Below are 18390 nucleotides of genomic sequence, written 5' to 3'. Positions count from 1 at the left end.
CAGTCTATCACAGTGCCATCCGTTTGGTCACCAAAGCCCCATATACTACCCACCACTGCGACCTGTACGCTCTCGTTGGCTGGCCTTCGCTTCATAATGGTCGCCAAACAGATTGGCTCCAGGTCATCTACAAGACCCTGCTAGGTAAAGTCCCCCCTTATCTCCGCTCACTGGTCACCATAGCAGCACCCACCTGTAGCACGCGCTCCAGCAGGTATATCTCTCTGGTCACCCCTAAAGCCAACTCCTCCTTTGGTCGTCTCTCCTTCCAGTTCTCTGCTGCCAATGACTGGAACGAACTACAAAAATCTCTGAAACTGGAAACACTTATCTCCCTCACTAGCTTTAAGCACCAGCTGTCAGAGCAGCTCACAGATCACTGCACCTGTACATAGCCCATCTATAATTTAGCCCAAACTACTACCTCTTCCCCTACTGTATTTATTTATTTTGCTCCTTTGCACCATATTATTTATATTTTATCTCTGAACTTTCTTCAAACTACAAATCTACCATTCCAGTGTTTTTCTTGCTATACTTTATTTACTTTGCCACCATGGCATTTTTTTGCCTTTACCTCCCTTATCTCACATTGTATATAGTTTTTTTTTTTTTTTTTCTTCTATTGCATCATTGATTGTATGTTGTTTTACTCCATGTGTAACTCTGTGTTTTTGTATGTTGTCTAACTGCTTTGCTTTATCCTGGCCAGGTCGCAATTGTAAATGAGAACTTGTTCTCAACTTGCCTACCTGGTTAAATAAAGGTGAAATAAATAAATAAAATAAAAAAGAGGTGGGGTTTCAGGTGTCTCCGGAAGGTGGTGATTGACTCCGCTGTCCTGACGTCGTGAGGGAGCTTGTTCCACCATTGGGGTGCCAGAGCAGCGAACAGTTTTGACTGGGCTGAGCGGGAACTGTGCTTCCTCAGAGGTAGGGGGGCCAGCAGGCCAGAGGTGGATGAACGCAGTGCCCTTGTTTGGGTGTAGGGCCTGATCAGAGCCTGAAGGTATGGCGGTGCCGTTCCCTTCACAGCTCCGTAGGCAATCACCATGGTCTTGTAGCGGATGCGAGCTTCAACTGGAAGCCAGTGGAGAGAGCGGAGGAGCGGGGTGACGTGAGAGAACTTGGGAAGGTTGAACACCAGACGGGCTGCGGCGTTCTGGATGAGTTGTAGGGGTTTAATGGCACAGGCAGGGAGCCCAGCCAACAGCGAGTTGCAGTAATCCAGACGGGAGATGACAAGTGCCTGGATTAGGACCTGCGCCGCTTCCTGTGTGAGGCAGGGTCGTACTCTGTGAATGTTGTAGAGCATGAACCTACAGGATCGGGTCACCGCCTTGATGTTAGTGGAGAACGACAGGGTGTTGTCCAGGATCACGCCAAGGTTCTTAGCACTCTGGGAGGAGGACACAAGGGAGTTGTCAACCGTGATGGCGAGATCATGGAACGGGCAGTCCTTCCCCGGGAGGAAGAGCAGCTCCGTCTTGCCGAGGTTCAGCTTGAGGTGGTGATCCGTCATCCACACTGATATGTCTGACAGACATGCAGAGATGCGATTCGCCGCCTGGTTATCAGAAGGGGGAAAGGAGAAGATTAATTGTGTGTCGTCTGCATAGCAATGATAGGACAGACCATGTGAGGATATGACAGAGCCAAGTGACTTGGTGTATAGCGAGAATAGGAGAGGGCCTAGAACAGAGCCCTGGGGGACACCAGTGGTGAGAGCGCATGGTGCGGAGACAGATTCTCGCCACGCCACCTGGTAGGAGCGACCTGTCAGGTAGGACGCAATCCAAGCGTGGGCCGCGCCGGAGATGCCCAACTCGGAGAGGGTGGAGAGGAGGATCTGATGGTTCACAGTATCAAAGGCAGCAGATAGGTCTAGAAGGATGAGAGGAGAGAGAGTTAGCTTTAGCAGTGCGGAGAGCCTCCGTGACACAGAGAAGAGCAGTCTCAGTTGAATGCCCAGTCTTGAAACCTGACTGATTAGGATCAAGAAGGTCATTCTGAGAGAGATAGCAGGAGAGCTGGCCAAGGACGGCACGTTCAAGAGTTTTGGAGAGAAAAGAAAGAAGGGATACTGGTCTGTAGTTGTTGACATCGGAGTGTAGGTTTTTTCAGAAGGGGTGCAACTCTCTTGAAGACGGAAGGGACGTAGCCAGCGATCAAGGATGAGTTGATGAGCGAGGTGAGGAAGGGGAGAAGGTCTCCGGAAATGGTCTGGAGAAGAGAGGAGGGGATAGGGTCAAGTGGGCAGGTTGTTGGGCGGCCGGCCGTCACAAGACGCGAGATTTCATCTGGAGAGAGAGGGGAGAAAGAGGTCAAAGCACAGGGTAGGGCAGTGTGAGCAGGACCAGCGGTGTCGTTTGACTTAGCAACCGAGGATCGGATATCGTCAACCTTCTTTTCAAAATGGTTGACGAAGTCATCTGCAGAGAGGGAGGAGGGGGGGAGGGGGAGGAGGATTCAGGAGGGAGGAGAAGGTAGCAAAGAGCTTCCTAGGGTTAGAGGCAGATGCTTGGAATTTAGAGTGGTAGAAAGTGGCTTTAGCAGCAGAGACAGAAGAGGAGAATGTAGAGAGGAGGGAGTGAAAGGATGCCAGGTCTGCAGGGAGGCGAGTTTTCCTCCATTTCCGCTCGGCTGCCCGGAGCCCTGTTCTGTGAGCTCGAAGTGAGTCGTCGAGCCACGGAGCAGGAGGGGAGGACCGAGCCGGCCTGGAGGATAGGGGACAGAGAAAATCAAAGGATGCAGAAAGGGAGGAGAGGAGGGTTGAGGAGGCAGACTCAGGAGATAGGTTGGAGAAGGTTTGAGCAGAGGGAAGAGATGATAGGATGGAAGAGGAGAGAGTAGCGGGAGAGAGAGAGAGCGAAGGTTGGGACGGCGCAATACCATCCGAGTAGGGGCAGAGTGAGAAGTGTTGGATGAGAGCAAGAGGGAAAAGGATACAAGGTAGTAGTCGGAGATTTGGAGGGGAGTTGCAATGAGATTAGTGGAAGAACAGCATCTAGTAAAGATGAGGTCAAGCGTATTGCCTGCCTTGTGAGTAGGGGGGGAAGGTGAGAGGGTGAGGTCGAAAGAGGAGAGGAGTGGAAAGAAGGAGGCAGAGAGGAATGAGTCAAAGGTAGACGTGGGGAGGTTAAAGTCACCCAGAACTGTGAGAGGTGAGCCATCCTCAGGAAAGGAACTTATCAAGGCGTCAAGCTCATTGATGAACTCTCCAAGGGAACCTGGAGGGCGATAAATGATAAGGATGTTAAGCTTGAAAGGGCTGGTAACTGTGACAGCATGGAATTCAAATGAGGAGATAGACAGATGGGTCAGGGGAGAAAGAGAGAATGTCCACTTGGGAGAGATGAGGATTCCAGTGCCACCACCCCGCTGGCTAGATGCTCTAGGGGTATGCGAGAACACGTGGGCAGACGAAGAGAGAGCAGTAGGAGTAGCAGTGTTATCTGTGGTAATCCATGTTTCCGTCAGCGCCAGGAAGTCTAGGGACTGGAGGGTAGCATAGACTTTTACTCCAAGTATCGATTTGTATAAAAAGGTAGGTAGCGTTAGCTAGCACTAGTTTGCTGTACCTGCGCCAAAACTCCTGTTAACTACAATGACCATAATCCATTTCGCGCTCCGCTTAAACTTGTTCGGTCTGTACGGAGCAGACGCGCGGACTAACAGAAGAGAATCGCAATACATGTAGAATCGTGAGAATCGCAATACATGTAGAATCGTGGGAATCGCAATAAATGTCGAATCGGCACCTAAGAATCGTGATACCATCGTATCGCGATGTTCCTGGCATTTCCCAGCCCTAATATGTATGGTCGGGAGTGACCATATGACCTGACCAGAAACTCCAAGCCCTAATTATGTACCATTGGTTCCCACTGTCTGATCTCCACCTTCCCTGTTCCATATTCTCTCTCCCCCAGTGGATGATGAGTTTGAGAGGGTTTCCAGCCAGCTCCTGAAGAGAACGCAGGCTATGCTGGATAAATACAGACACCTGCTTTTTGAGGAATCAACGGTAAGTTATTATATTACCTTATTATCAATGGTAAGTTATTTAAGTTCTGTCTCCTGCTACAGCCCTCCCTCACTAGGGTTCCTTCTCCAGGTGATTTACCTGTTCTGTCTCCTGCTACAGCCCTCCCTCACTAGGGTTCCTTCTCCAGGTGATTTACCTGTTCTGTCTCCTGCTACAGCCCTCCCTCACTAGGGTTCCTTCTCCAGGTGATTTACCTGTTCTGTCTCCTGCTACAGCCCTCCCTCACTAGGGTTCCTTCTCCAGGTGATTTACCTGTTCTGTCTCCTGCTACAGCCCTCCCTCACTAGGGTTCCTTCTCCAGGTGATTTACCTGTTCTGTCTCCTGCTACAGCCCTCCCCTCACTAGGGTTCCTTCTCCAGGTGATTTACCTGTTCTGTCTCCTGCTACAGCCCTCCCTCACTAGGGTTCCTTCTCCAGGTGATTTACCTGTTCTGTCTCCTGCTACAGCCCTCCCTCACTAGGGTTCCTTCTCCAGGTGATTTACCTGTTCTGTCTCCTGCTACAGCCCTCCCTCACTAGGGTTCCTTCTCCAGGTGATTTACCTGTTCTGTCTCCTGCTACAGCCCTCCCTCACTAGGGTTCCTTCTCCAGGTGATTTACCTGTTCTGTCTCCTGCTACAGCCCTCCCTCACTAGGGTTCCTTCTCCAGGTGATTTACCTGTTCTGTCTCCTGCTACAGCCCTCCCTCACTAGGGTTCCTTCTCCAGGTGATTTACCTGTTCTGTCTCCTGCTACAGCCCTCCCTCACTAGGGTTCCTTCTCCAGGTGATTTACCTGTTCTGTCTCCTGCTACAGCCCTCCCTCACTAGGGTTCCTTCTCCAGGTGATTTACCTGTTCTGTCTCCTGCTACAGCCCTCCCTCACTAGGGTTCCTTCTCCAGGTGATTTACCTGTTCTGTCTCCTGCTACAGCCCTCCCTCACTAGGGTTCCTTCTCCAGGTGATTTACCTGTTCTGTCTCCTGCTACAGCCCTCCCTCACTAGGGTTCCTTCTCCAGGTGATTTACCTGTTCTGTCTCCTGCTACAGCCCTCCCTCACTAGGGTTCCTTCTCCAGGTGATTTACCTGTTCTGTCTGTTCAGTGTCTACTCTTTCTCCCTCACTAGGATTGTCTTGTGTTATGGTTGGTTGGTTGATTGATTGATTAGCTGGCTGTGTTGCTGCTGGGTTTCACAGCGCCTTGGCCCGTCAGCTGAGATGGTCATGATGGACAGGATGTTTATTCAGGAAGAGAAGATCTCTCTGGGACAGGACCGCATCCTCGCCAGAGACAGACCTGGTAACAAATCAATATTTAATATACATTCCTATATCTAATATACATTCCTATACATACCTATATCTAATACATGCCTATATCTAATGTGTGTGTGTGTGTGTGTGTGTATATATATATATATATATATCTAATATAATAAAAAATAATATTAAATTTTTTTTTTTAAATGATGATTTTTTATTATTATTTTTTATTAAGTATATATATATTTTTTTTTATTAAGTGTGTGTGTGTGTATATATATATATATATATATATATATATTTAAGTGTTCCCTTTATTTTTTTGAGTATATATACATATACTGCTCAAAAAAATAAAGGGAACACTTAAACAACACATCCTAGATCTGAATGAAAGAAATAATCTTATTAAATACTTTTTTCTGTACATAGTTGAATGTGCTGACAACAAAATCACAAAAAAATAATCAATGGAAATCCAATTTATCAACCCATGGAGGTCTGGATTTGGAGTCACACTCAAAATTAAAGTGGAAAACCACACTACAGGCTGATCCAACCTTGATGTAATGTCCTTAAAACAAGTCAAAATGAGGCTCAGTAGTGTGTGTGGCCTCCACGTGCCTGTATGACCTCCCTACAATGCCTGGGCATGCTCCTGATGAGGTGGCGGATGGTCTCCTGAGGGATCTCCTCCCAGACCTGGACTAAAGCATCCGCCAACTCCTGGACAGTCTGTGGTGCAACGTGGCGTTGGTGGATGGAGCGAGACATGATGTCCCAGATGTGCTCAATTGGATTCAGGTCTGGGGAACGGGCGGGCCAGTCCATAGCATCAATGCCTTCCTCTTGCAGGAACTGCTGACACACTCCAGCCACATGAGGTCTAGCATTGTCTTGCATTAGGAGGAACCCAGGGCCAACCCCACCAGCATATGGTTTCACAAGGGGTCTGAGGATCTCATCTCGGTACCTAATGGCAGTCAGGCTACCTCTGGCGAGCACATGGAGGGCTGTGCGGCCCCCCAAAGAAATGACACCCCACACCATGACTGACCCACCGCCAAACCAGTCATGCTGGAGGATGTTGCAAGCAGCAGAACGTTCTCCACGGCGTCTCCAGACTCTGTCACGTCTGTCACGTGTGCTCAGTGTGAACCTGCTAAGACAGGGAATTTTTACTAGGATTAAATGTCAGGAATTGTGAAACTGAGTTTAAATGCGTTTGCCTAAGGTGTATGTAAACTTCCGACTTCAACTGTACATACCTAAATCTAATATACATATCTAATATACATACAGTGGGGGGGAAAAGTATTTGATCCCCTGCTGATTTTGTACGTTTGCCCACTTGCGAAGAAATGATCAGCCTATAATTTTAATAGTAGGTTTATTTGAACAGTGAGAGACAGAATAACAAACCCTATCCACAACAAAAATATCCAGAGAAACGCATGTCAAAAATGTTATAAATTGATTTGCATTTTAATGAGGGAAATAAGTATTTGACCCCTCTGCAAAACATGACTTAGTTCTTGGTGGCAAAACCCTTGTTGGCAATCAGAGGTCAGACGTTTCTTGTAGTTGGCCACCAGGTTTGCACACATCTCAGGAGGGATTTTGTCCCACTCCTCTTTGCAGATCTTCTCCAAGTCATTAAGGTTTTGAGGCTGACGTTTGGCAACTCGAACCTTCAGCTCCCTCCACAGATTTTCTATGGGATTAAGGTCTGGAGACTGGCTAGGCCACTCCAGGACCTTAATGTGCTTCTTCTTGAGCCACTCCTTTGTTGTCTTGGCCATGTGTTTTGGGTCATTGTCATGCTGGAATACCCATCCACGACCCATTTTCAATGCCCTGGCTGAGGGAAGGAGGTTCTCACCCAAGATTTGACGGTACATGGCCCCGTCCATCGTCCCTTTGATGCGGTGAAGTTGTCCTGTCCCCTTAGCAGAAAAACACCCCCAAAGCTTAATGTTTCCACCTCCATGTTTGATGGTGGAGATGGTGTTCTTGGGGTCATAGGCAGCATTCCTCCTCCTCCAAACACGGCAAGTTGAGTTGATGTCAAAGAGCTCCATTTTGGTCTCATCTGACTACATCACTTTCACCAGTTGTCCTCTGAGTCATTCAGATGTTCATTGGCAAACTTCAGACGGGCATGTATATGTATTCTTGAGCAGGGGGACCTTGTGGGTGCTGCAGGATTTCAGTCCTTCACGGCGTAGTGTGTTACCAATTGTTTTCTTGGTGACTATGGTCCCAGCTGCCTTGAGATCATTGACAAGATCCTCCCGTGTAGTTCTGGGCTGATTCCTCACCGTTCTCATGATCATTGCAACTCCACGAGGTGAGATCTTGCCCCAGGCCGAGGGAGATTGACAGTTCTTTTGTGTTTCTTCCATTTGCGAATAATTGCACCAAATGTTGTCACCTTCTCAACAAGCTGCTTGGCGATGGTCTTGTAGCCCATTCCAGCCTTGTGTAGGTCTACAATCTTGTCCCTGACATCCTTGGAGAGCTCTTTGGTCTTGGCCATGGTGGAGAGTTTGGAATCTGATTGATTGATTGCTTCTGTGGACAGGTGTCTTTTTTTTTTACAGGTAACAAGCTGTGGTTAGGAGCACTCCCTTTAAGAGTGTGCTCCTAATCTCAGCTCGTTACCTGTATAAAAGACACCTGAGAGCCAGAAATCTTTCTGATTGAGAGGGTGTCAAATACTTATTTCCCTCATTAAAATGCAAATCAATGTATAACATTTCTGACATGCGTTTTTCTGGATATTTTTGTTGTTATTCTGTCTCACTGTTCAAATAAACCTACAATTAAAATTATAGACTGATCCTTTCTTTGTCAGTGGGCAAAAGTACAAAATCAGCAGGGGATCAAATACTTTCCCCCCCCTCTGTATATCTAATATACATATGTATATCTAATATAAACTCAGCAAAAAAAGAAACGTCCCTTTTTCAGTACCCTGTCTTTCAAAGATAATTTGTAAAAATCTAAACTTCACAGGTCTTCATTGTAAAGGATTTAAACACTGTTTCCCATGTTTGTTCAATAAACAATTAATGAACATGCACCTGTGGAATGGTCATTAAGACACTAACAGATTATAGGCAATTAAGGTCACAGTTATGAAAACTTAGGACACTAAAGAGGCCTTTCTACGGACTCTGGAAAAACACCAAAAGAAAGATGCCCAGGGTTCCCTGCTCATCTGCGTGAACGTGCCTTAGGCATGCTGCAAGGAGGCATGAGTACTGCAGATGTGGCCAGGGCAATAAATTGCAATATCCGTACTGTGAGACGCCTAAGACAGTGCTACAGGGAGACACCACGGACAGCTGATCATCCTCGCAGTGGCAGACCACGTGTAACGGCACCTGCACAGGATCGGTACGTCTGAACATCACACCTGCGGGACAGGTACAGGATGGCAACAACAACTGCCTGAGTTACACCAGGAATGCACAATCTCTCCATCAGTGCTCAGACTGTCCGCAATAGGCTGAGAGAGGCTGAACTGAGGGCTTGTAGGCCTGTTGTAAGACAGGTCCTCACCAGACATCACCGGCAACAACGTCGCCTATGGGAACAAACCCACCGTCGCTGGACCAGACAGCACTGTCAAAAAGTGCTCTTCACTGACAAGTCGCGGTTTTGTCTCACCAGGGGCGGTGTGTCACAGCATCATCCTGACATGACCCTCCAGCATGACAATGCCACCAGCCATACTGCTCGTTCTGTGCGTGATTTTCTGCAAGTGGCCAGCGAAGAGCCCGGATCTCAATCCCATTGAGCACGTCTGGGACCTGTTGAATCGGTGGGTGAGGGCTAGGGCCATTCCCCCCAGAAATATCCTGGAATTTGCAGGTGCCTTAGTTGAAGAGTGGGGTAACATCTCACAGCAAGACCGATGCACTGCAGTACTTAATGCAGCTGGTGGCCACACCAGATACTGACTGTTACTTTTGATTTTGACCCCCCTTTGTTCAGGGACACATTTGTACATTTCTGTTTGTCACATGTCTGTCAAACTTGTTCAGTTTTTCTCAGTTGTTGAATCTTATGTTCATAGACATATTTACACATGTTAAGTTGCTGAAAATAAATTCAGTTGACAGTGAGAGGACGTTTCCTTTTTAGCTGAGTTTATATTAGATATAGATATGTATATTAGTTATGTATATTAGATAAAGATATTTAGATATAGGTATGTATATTAGATATTATATGTGTGTGTCTATATACATATACACAGTTGAAGTCGGAAGTTTACACCTTAGCCAAATACATTTAAAAACAGTTTTTCACAATTCCTGATATTTAATCCTAGTAAAAATTCCCTGTTTTAGGTCAGTTAGGATCACCACTTTATTTTAAGAATGTGAAATGTCAGAATAATAGTAGAGAGAATGATTTATTTCAGCTTTTATTTCTTTCATCACATTCCCAGAGGGTCTGAAGTTTAGATGCCTATACAAGAGTGTGCCAAGCTGTCATCAAGGCAAAGGGTGGCTGTTGAAGAATCTACAATATAACATTTATTTACATTTGTTTAACACTTTTTTTGGTAACTACATGATTCCATCCATATGTGGTATTTCATAGTTTTGATGTCTTCATTATTATTCTACAATGTAGAAAATAGTACAAATCTAGAAAAACCCTGGAATGAGTAGGTGTCCAAACTTTTGACTGGTCAAACTGGCCCTCCTGTGTACAGCTGAGAAGCACAAAGCCAGATTAGTTTTTGACAGAACTGTGGAATATGTGGAATAGCTTTACCTTTGGTCTGGTCTGTCAACTCTGATTTATCTGATAACTTCCATATCTCTCTCTCTCTCTCTCCAGAGGAGTATGTGGCCAACTCAAGGATGATGGAGATTGAGAGTGGAGCTGCCAACATGGCCCAGACCAAGCCTCAGCTCCAGCCTCAGCCCCATCCTGAGCCTCAGCTCCAGGCTCAGCTCCAGTCCCAGCCCCATCCTCAGCCCCTGTCCCAGTCCCAGCCCCATCCTCAGCCCCTGTCTCAGCCCCTGTCCCAGCCCCATCCTGAGCCCCAGCCCCGTCCTCAGCCCCTGTCCCAGCCCCGTCCTCAGCCCCTGTCCCAGCCCCGTCCTCAGCCTCAGCCCCAGTGGTTTGAGCCCAGCACCGTAAGGAGTGGTGTTGCCCCTGCTCCAGCCCCAACACCGATTCCGGCCCACTTCCCCTCCACCAAGCTGGTGATAAAGCAGGGAGGAGCGGGGGCATCTGTCTCCTGGTCTAGCTCCCCAGCTCCTGTGGCCAGGTCGGGGTCAGGGGTTAGACAGACAGCCGACACCCAGAGTCACAGCTCCTCCTTCAGCCGCGCTCCTCCACCTCCCTCCCGTCACTCACCCCACCACCCTTTCTCCTCCTCTCGTCCAGCTGAGGATGATGATCCTCTCCCCCGGAGGACCAGTAAACCCCCCATGAAGACGTACGCCGCCCGCCCACGCATCGGCTTGAAGCTCAAGATCAAGCAGGAGGCGGGGTTTAGTAAGGTGGTGCATAACACCGCCCTCGACCCGGTCCACACACCATCCACACCCCACCCTGCCACCCGGCCCCAACCGGCGCCGGCACTCCCTACCACCCGGCCCCAACTGGCGCCTACACACCCAACGACCCGGCCCCAACCGGCGCCGGCACTCCCTAAAGCCCAAACAGCAGCACTAGCCACGCCGCCTTCTATAACTGTCATTAGGACTCCTCCCCCTAGCTGTAACACAGCCTCCTCAGCAACAGTCTCCATAGCAACCACACAGGCGACCCCCAGCCCACAGAGAGTCCCAGCGCCCGCAACCTCCTCCACGGCTCAGATGAACGGAGTGTTAGAACATCACAATGTGGGTGGAGTCAAGCGTAACCCCGCCTCCACGGCCACTTCCCCTCAGACCACCTGCCGCCTGCCTCTACGGAAGACTTACCGGGAGAACATCAGCCCCCGCGTCCGACCGGGCGTACCGGGAGGAGGAGGAGACAATGTCCCGTACCCCCGTCCCTCCCCCTCGCCCCCCAATTCCCCCCCCCCACCCTCCTCACCCTCTCCCTCAGAGGGGACAGTGATCGCCAGCATGAAGCTGGAGAAGAGAGGAGGCAGCCCCAGGGAGGGGGGCTCCCACACAGAGCTCAGCCGGGAGGCCCTGAGGCAGGGCATCACAAACACCCAGCAGTATCTCCCAGACAGAGAGGAGGAGGAGAGGGGGAGAGAAGGGGATCATTGGGACAGAGGGGCGGACATGGGGAGGTATAAGAGGGTGAGCAGTAAAAACCACCAGTGGTCAGGTGGGGGTGATACGTTCAGAATGGACCAGCATGCCCCTGGGCCCCCTTCCTCGCCACCAGACACTTCTTGTTACAGAGACTCATCACTTCCTGCTAAGCGCTGTAAGTCAGACTCTCCTGTCATGGACAACGCCTCCTTCTCCTCCGGCTCCCCGCCACACGATGAGTCTCTTAACGAGCACCTGCAGTGTGCCATCGACACCATCCTCAACCTGCAGGGCCAGGCCCAGGGGCCCACGCCGCGCAGGGCCAAAGGGGGCTCTGGCAGGCCACACCACCACAGCCAGCGACCCGCGGCCCCCCAGCCCTCCTCACACACATACAGACCCTCAGTCTCCTCTTCATCTTCATCCTCTCTGGCCCATCACTCTCAGGTTGGAGGCAGAGGACTGGTGCCACAGACTCACAGCAGATAACACACACAACAGTTGGGACTTTAGAGAGGGATAACACTCTCACTGTGCTCTGGCCTTGTTTGTCCATCTGAATGTTGTTAACTTTACAACATGACCCAATGCTCACAGTCACTGGATGGATGGATGGAGGGAGGGAGGGAGGGAGGGAGGGAGGGAGGGATGGATGGATGGGTGGAGAGATGGATGGATGGATGGAGAGATGCATGGTGGATGGATGGAGGGATGGAGGGATGGATGGATGGGTGGATGGATGGATGGGTGGAGAGATGGATGGATGGAGAGATGGATGGAGAGATGGGTGGAGAGATGGGTGGAGAGATGGGTGGGGAGATGGATGGATGGATGGATGGATGGAGAGATGGATGGGGAGATGGATGGGGAGATGGATGGATGGTGACTTTCTCTGTAAAAAGGCTTTACTCTGTGGCAGTACCCTCTGCTCTCTCAACTACGCTCGATCATCAATTTGATTCATTTGTCTCCAGTTTTTTTTGTATTTTTGAAGGTTTTCCTTTTTAATTCCAGCTGTATTCCATTCCTTAGTCATCATGTTGTAGCTGCTGCCCACCTGTCTGTGTAACCAATAAGACCTGGGTCATGTTCAGTAGGTATAAAACAGGAGAAAACTACAGGAACTTGTCCAATAATAAGAGATTTGTTTTTCTGTGACTAAATGTTTTGCTACGGTTTGCTCTACTGAATATAATCAAGGCATCACGACATAGAACTCCCTAAAGCCTCTCTTCAGTAGGTAAACCAGTCATGGAGAGAGGCTTGTTTTAGCGATCTCTCTTCAGTAGGTAAACCAGTCATGGAGAGAGGCTTGTTTTAGCGATCTCTCTTCAGTAGGTAAACCAGACATGGAGAGAGGCTTGTTTTAGCGATCTCTCTTCAGTAGGCAAACCACACATGGAGAGAGGCTTGTTTTAGCGATCTCTCTTCAGTAGGTAAACCAGTCATGGAGAGAGGCTTGTTTTAGCGATCTCTCTTCAGTAGGTAAACCAGTCATGGAGAGAGGCTTGTTTTAGCGATCTCTCTTCAGTAGGTAAACCAGTCATGGAGAGAGGCTTGTTTTAGCGATCTCTCTTCAGTAGGTAAACCACACATGGAGAGAGGCTTGTTTTAGCGATCTCTCTTCAGTAGGTAAACCAGTCATGGAGAGAGGCTTGTTTTAGCGATCTCTCTTCAGTAGGTAAACCAGTCATGGAGAGAGGCTTGTTTTAGCGATCTCTCTTCAGTAGGTAAACCAGTCATGGAGAGAGGCTTGTTTTAGCGATCTCTCTTCAGTAGGTAAACCACACATGGAGAGAGGCTTGTTTTAGCGATCTCTCTTCAGTAGGTAAACCACACATGGAGAGAGGCTTGTTTTAGCGATCTCTCTTCAGTAGGTAAACCACACATGGAGAGAGGCTTGTTTTAGCGATCTCTCTTCAGTAGGTAAACCACACATGGAGAGAGGCTTGTTTTAGCGATCTCTCTTCAGTAGGTAAACCAGTCATGGAGAGAGGCTTGTTTTAGCGATCTCTCTTCAGTAGGTAAACCACACATGGAGAGAGGCTTGTTTTAGCGATATCATCATTAAAGATCCACGTCTCTTTTTCCATATTCTGACGTCTATCATCACCACAAATACACTTTCTGGTTCCAGCTGTTCAATTCTTCTTAGCTAGATGGTTAGGTTGTGTTTCTTTCAAATACATGGTTAGGTTATGTTTCTTTCATACACATGTTGTAGTATGGTTAAATGTTGAGGTGGTTGACTGTTGAGGCTGCCGCTCTCTTTAAGAACCCTATTACTGTAATGACGATGAGCTGTCAATGAAACATGTAATTATGGAGTCACCTTTACATGTTAAAACATGTCCTCTGGTTTGGCTGACGTTCAATAGGCTAGGATGTATTTCAGTTAACATGGCCACATTTATCAAATCTCTTATTCTCTCCTTCGCCCCTCTGTCACTGTTCATCCCTCCATCCCTATCTTCAAAGCCTGTTCAAACGCAGCAAGAGCAACAGCAACATGGACAAACGAACAATAATGTACAAAAAAGAGAATTTGAAGTATAGTATTAGATTAATTTTGTATTGTATTTATTGTGTATAATGACACTTTTAAAAAATAAATAAAACTGTAAATCGTTTATGAAAGAGTTGGTGCTTATAATCCTTTTAGGTGGGTCTAATCCTGGCTGCTGATTGGTTAAAACCGTGTTCCAGCCGGTATCTATATGGCTATGACATTGAAATGCCTGTTTCCTGTTCCATTTCCCTCACCGTGTGCAGTCTACGGCGTCATTTCCCTCACCATGTGCAGTCTACGGCGCCATTTCCCTCACAATATGAAGGCCAAGGGGTGCATAACAATCTCAACAGTGCAGAGGATCAAGTTGAGGAGCTGACTGAGCTCAGAGAGAGGTGTGTGCCCAGAAAGTGGAATTGAGAGCAAGAAATGAAGTGTGGAGCACGCATCTCTCTGCTCATGGTGCACTTGATATAGGATCTCTGTCTGCTCACAGATCTACAATGACATCAAAGAAGGTACAGTATTTAGAAACTCTGATGCCATGGTACTCAAATATGATTGGCAGCCTTATTGACCAATCATAGCACTGCTTTTTGTTACAATGCCATTGATTTGCTAGCTAAATGGAAGGTGGGACTCGTACATCATGATGTTTAGGTCCCCAGGTAGCTAACCAGAAGAAGTCATGTGAATTTGTTTTTGGGGGATATTTTACTTCTCCATACAGTAGGTGGCGGCAGTAACCAATTTATGGGTGTAGTCTGCCAATAACCTTAAAGAAGAAGGTAGCTAACCAACAGAACAATGAGACATATTTCATCGGATGTACAGTATAAATGTGAAGCATCCGGTTGGCGTTTCCACTTACTACCAAATATGGTGCTGAGAGGAAGCCCTGTGGCTGGCAGTGGGAGAAGATGGAACGAGATGGATTTTGGCCGATGTTCTGCTAATTTCATCATCGATTTGAAAAAATTCACAATACAGTTTTCTGTTCCCAAAACTACAATATGTTACGAACAGAATGGACTAACTTTGCCAAAAATTGCGTTGTTTAGAAGACGGGCAATGGCGAATTGAGTCATTGCACATGCTCACTTCACAGATTAGGCATTCCCCAATGGAAATATGCAAATGATGCTAGAACGCGCCAATAGGATTCCGCTAGCTCGTGCATGTTCTGCCCAATATGGCTCATTTGTTCCCATGTGAAACAACAGGCTGTGGTCTATCCTGGTATATTTATGGTAAGTATTATGTTCACCAATAGATGGCAGTATTGACTCAATACGGGATTTGCTTTCCGCTAACCATAGCCATTTAAATGTCTGCCTTATAATCATGCTCGGAAAAGCCTCAGGTAGCTTACGCCAGGTGTGTTCCGGTAATGTTATTCTAAGTTACAATGAAATACTAAAACGTGCTTAGGTGTCCGGTGACATCAATCTAAGATGCCGTCTATAGTCTCCTCAGAAAGCATTTCAGCTGCAGTCAATACTTTTATTTTTATTTATTTAACCTTTTATTTAACTAGGCATGTCAGTTAAGAACAAATTCTTATTTACAATGACGACCTATCAAAAGGCAAAAGGCCTCCTGCGGGGACGTGGGCTGGGATTAAAACAAAAAAAATAAATACAATAAAAATATAGGACAAAATACACATCACAACAAGAGAGACAACACTACATAGAGACCTAAGACGACAACATAGCATGGCAGCAACACATGACAACACAGCATGGTAGCAGCACAAAACATGGTACAAACATTATTGGGCAGTCAACAGCACAAAGGTCAAGAAGGTAGAGACAACAATACATCACACAAAGCAGCAACAACTGTCAGTAAGAGTGTCCATGATTGAGTCTTTGAATGAAGAGATTGAGATCAAACTGTCCAGTTTGAGTGTTTGTTGCAGCTCGTTCCAGTCGCTAGCTGCAGCGAACTGAAAAGAGGAGCGACCCAGGGATGTGTGTTCTTTGGGGACCTTTAACAGAATGTGACTGGCAGAACGGATGTTGTATGTGGAGGATGAGGGCTGCAGTAGATATCTCAGATAGGGGGGAGTGAGGCATAAGAGGGTTTTATAAATAAGCATCAACCTGTAGGTCTTGCGACGGGTATACAGAGATGACCAGTTTACAGAGGACTATAGAGTGCAGTGATGTGTCCTATAAGGAGCATTGGTGGCAAATCTGATGGCTGAATGGTAAAGAACATCGAGCCGCTCGAGAGCACCCTTACCTGCTGATCTATAAATGATGTCTCCAAATCTAGCATGGGTAAGATGTTCATCTGAATCAGGGTTAGTAATAGAGTAATACTCATATATCCCACTCCAACATATCTACACGACTCTACCCAAAGAACAGGAGGACCCATAGAAATACTGGCTAAGACTGAACCGTGCAGCAGACACTGCTACAGAAGGCCTGAAGGAACAGGGAAAGGCACATGAGGATCTTAGGACAGACATCACACGCATGTTCATCCGGAACTGCCCGAGCAAAGAACTAGCCTTCATGTTCAGAGCCAAAACAAGTGGTCTGCACATGAAGTACAAGATGTGTTAAATGACTACCATGCAGAGATGAGCTTCAAATCCACCACAGAAGTACAGAGAAACAAGTGAGAGAATCACAATGAACAGAGTCAAGGTTAGTTCCACTTCAGTCCCATCTGCAGATATACAGGAGCCACAGCAACCTAAGAACTCAGATCATTCTGCTCTAGAGAGAGTAATTTATATGCTAGAGAAGGTCTTACTGTGGCCCTAGCCCAGCTCAGAACTCAGGGAAATGGACTGCTAGTAATCTACCCAAGATTAAAGGCCTGAATGCCACACCATGTTCTGTGTGCAAAGATTGCACTCACCCTGCTGTCACTCATTGCTGTGAGAATAGGCTGTGTTTTCAGTGTCATTCAGCCCACCATTCCAGACACAACTATCTGGAGAATAAAATAACCTCAACTCGGATGGAGCAGGGAAACTACCCAGTCTGTGCATAGGGGAGGACAGTGCAGGTCATGAGAGTAAACCTCCCAACAACACCACTGATGATATGGAAGATTGTGAGTCCCTGTACAAGCTTTACAGCAAAAGTATCCCTGACAACAAAACTGTCATTTTTCAAACGGCACAGAGAATACCAAGAACTGACCGTTTATTTTACACATCTGTATCTGTTGAGAATGGCCATACACTAAAAGCAATGATTGACAGTGGATCAATGGCATGCTCTCTGAGTGAGGCAGCCGGAGCAAACCGTTACAATCCAGTCCAGACATGAAAAGATATTCGGCTGATGTTGTTATTGTTGGCTGTGGCGGTCATCAGGTTACCCCTAAAGCGTTGTATGATCTTGACGTCACAGTTTACGGATGTAAAATCATAATTCCTGCACTAGTCGTGCCAGGCCAAGCTGAAGAGATGATACTGGGCAGCAATGCCATCAATAAACTGATAAAGCTACTGAAGGAAACTGACGGTTACTGAAGACTCATGTCCATGCCCGACAACAATCAAATCAGAGTGAACATCTTGTTTGGGGCAAGGTACCTGCATTCACAGGCATATCAGTAGGTAGTTCAGTGATTGTTGAACCCACTCAATCCAAGTCCAGACCAAAACACATACTGATAGGGGGGGTTATCACTCCATTATGGGGAGATGGTTCTATCCAAACAAGATAATCATTCAGAAAAGAAATGCAAGAATCGCTGATGTGTCTCCTTGCATTGCAGTAAAGGACTATGACAGGATACAGTCTAATGTGCAGTGTGCACAGAGCTCTGATGTCCCATCAAGAACAAAAGAAGTGATAGCAAGTATCTTGAGAGATCTGGGATTGCAGGCTATAGACTTGGAGTCCTGTGAAGTCTCACTGGAATGGAAGGACAAACTGCTGCACCTCATTGAAAATCATGAGTCCACCTTTTCTAGGCACAAAATGGATTTCGGTGAGGCCAAGGACTTTGTCCACAGAATGAATCTTGTCGATGACAAGCCGTTCTGTCTGCCTTACCGATGAATACCTCCAAGCCACTATGAGAAACTGAGAACTGCCCTGAATGAGATGGAAGAATAAGGCGTCACTCCAAGTCCAGGAGTGAATATGCATCTCCGCTTGTTCTGGTGTGGAAGAAAAATGGTGATCTCAGGATTTGCACTGATTTCCGGTGGCTCAATGCCAGAACAATAAAAGATGCCCATCCCTTGCCCCACCAGGCCGATGCCCTAGCTGCACTCGGAGGAAATGCATTTTTCTCAACAATGGATCTCACGTCAGGCTTCTATAATGTTCCTTGACACGTAGAGGACAATAAGTATACTGTGTTTTCATC

At 47.3% G+C, this 18390-nt stretch overlaps 1 protein-coding gene across 1 annotated transcript in view; it reads left to right on the top strand.

The window, feature by feature from the left end:
- The window catches only part of LOC106581600 (BRD4-interacting chromatin-remodeling complex-associated protein), a 41579-nt gene extending 29423 nt beyond the window's left edge, over nucleotides 1–12156 (top strand). Inside the window, exons 14-16 of the mRNA XM_045703436.1 lie at nucleotides 3932–4026; nucleotides 5224–5326; nucleotides 10150–12156. Coding sequence (XP_045559392.1) covers nucleotides 3932–4026; nucleotides 5224–5326; nucleotides 10150–12020 — 2069 coding nt within the window. The 3' untranslated portion in view covers nucleotides 12021–12156. The remainder of the gene's footprint in view (nucleotides 1–3931; nucleotides 4027–5223; nucleotides 5327–10149) is intronic.
- Nucleotides 12157–18390: the final 6234 nt, after the last annotated feature.

This window comes from Salmo salar, chromosome ssa20 (assembly GCF_905237065.1).
Source record: "Salmo salar chromosome ssa20, Ssal_v3.1, whole genome shotgun sequence".
In the NCBI taxonomy this organism is placed as follows: Eukaryota; Metazoa; Chordata; class Actinopteri; order Salmoniformes; family Salmonidae; genus Salmo; species Salmo salar.
Note: the sequence above shows the minus strand (reverse complement) of the source record. Positions and strands in the feature narration are given on the sequence as shown.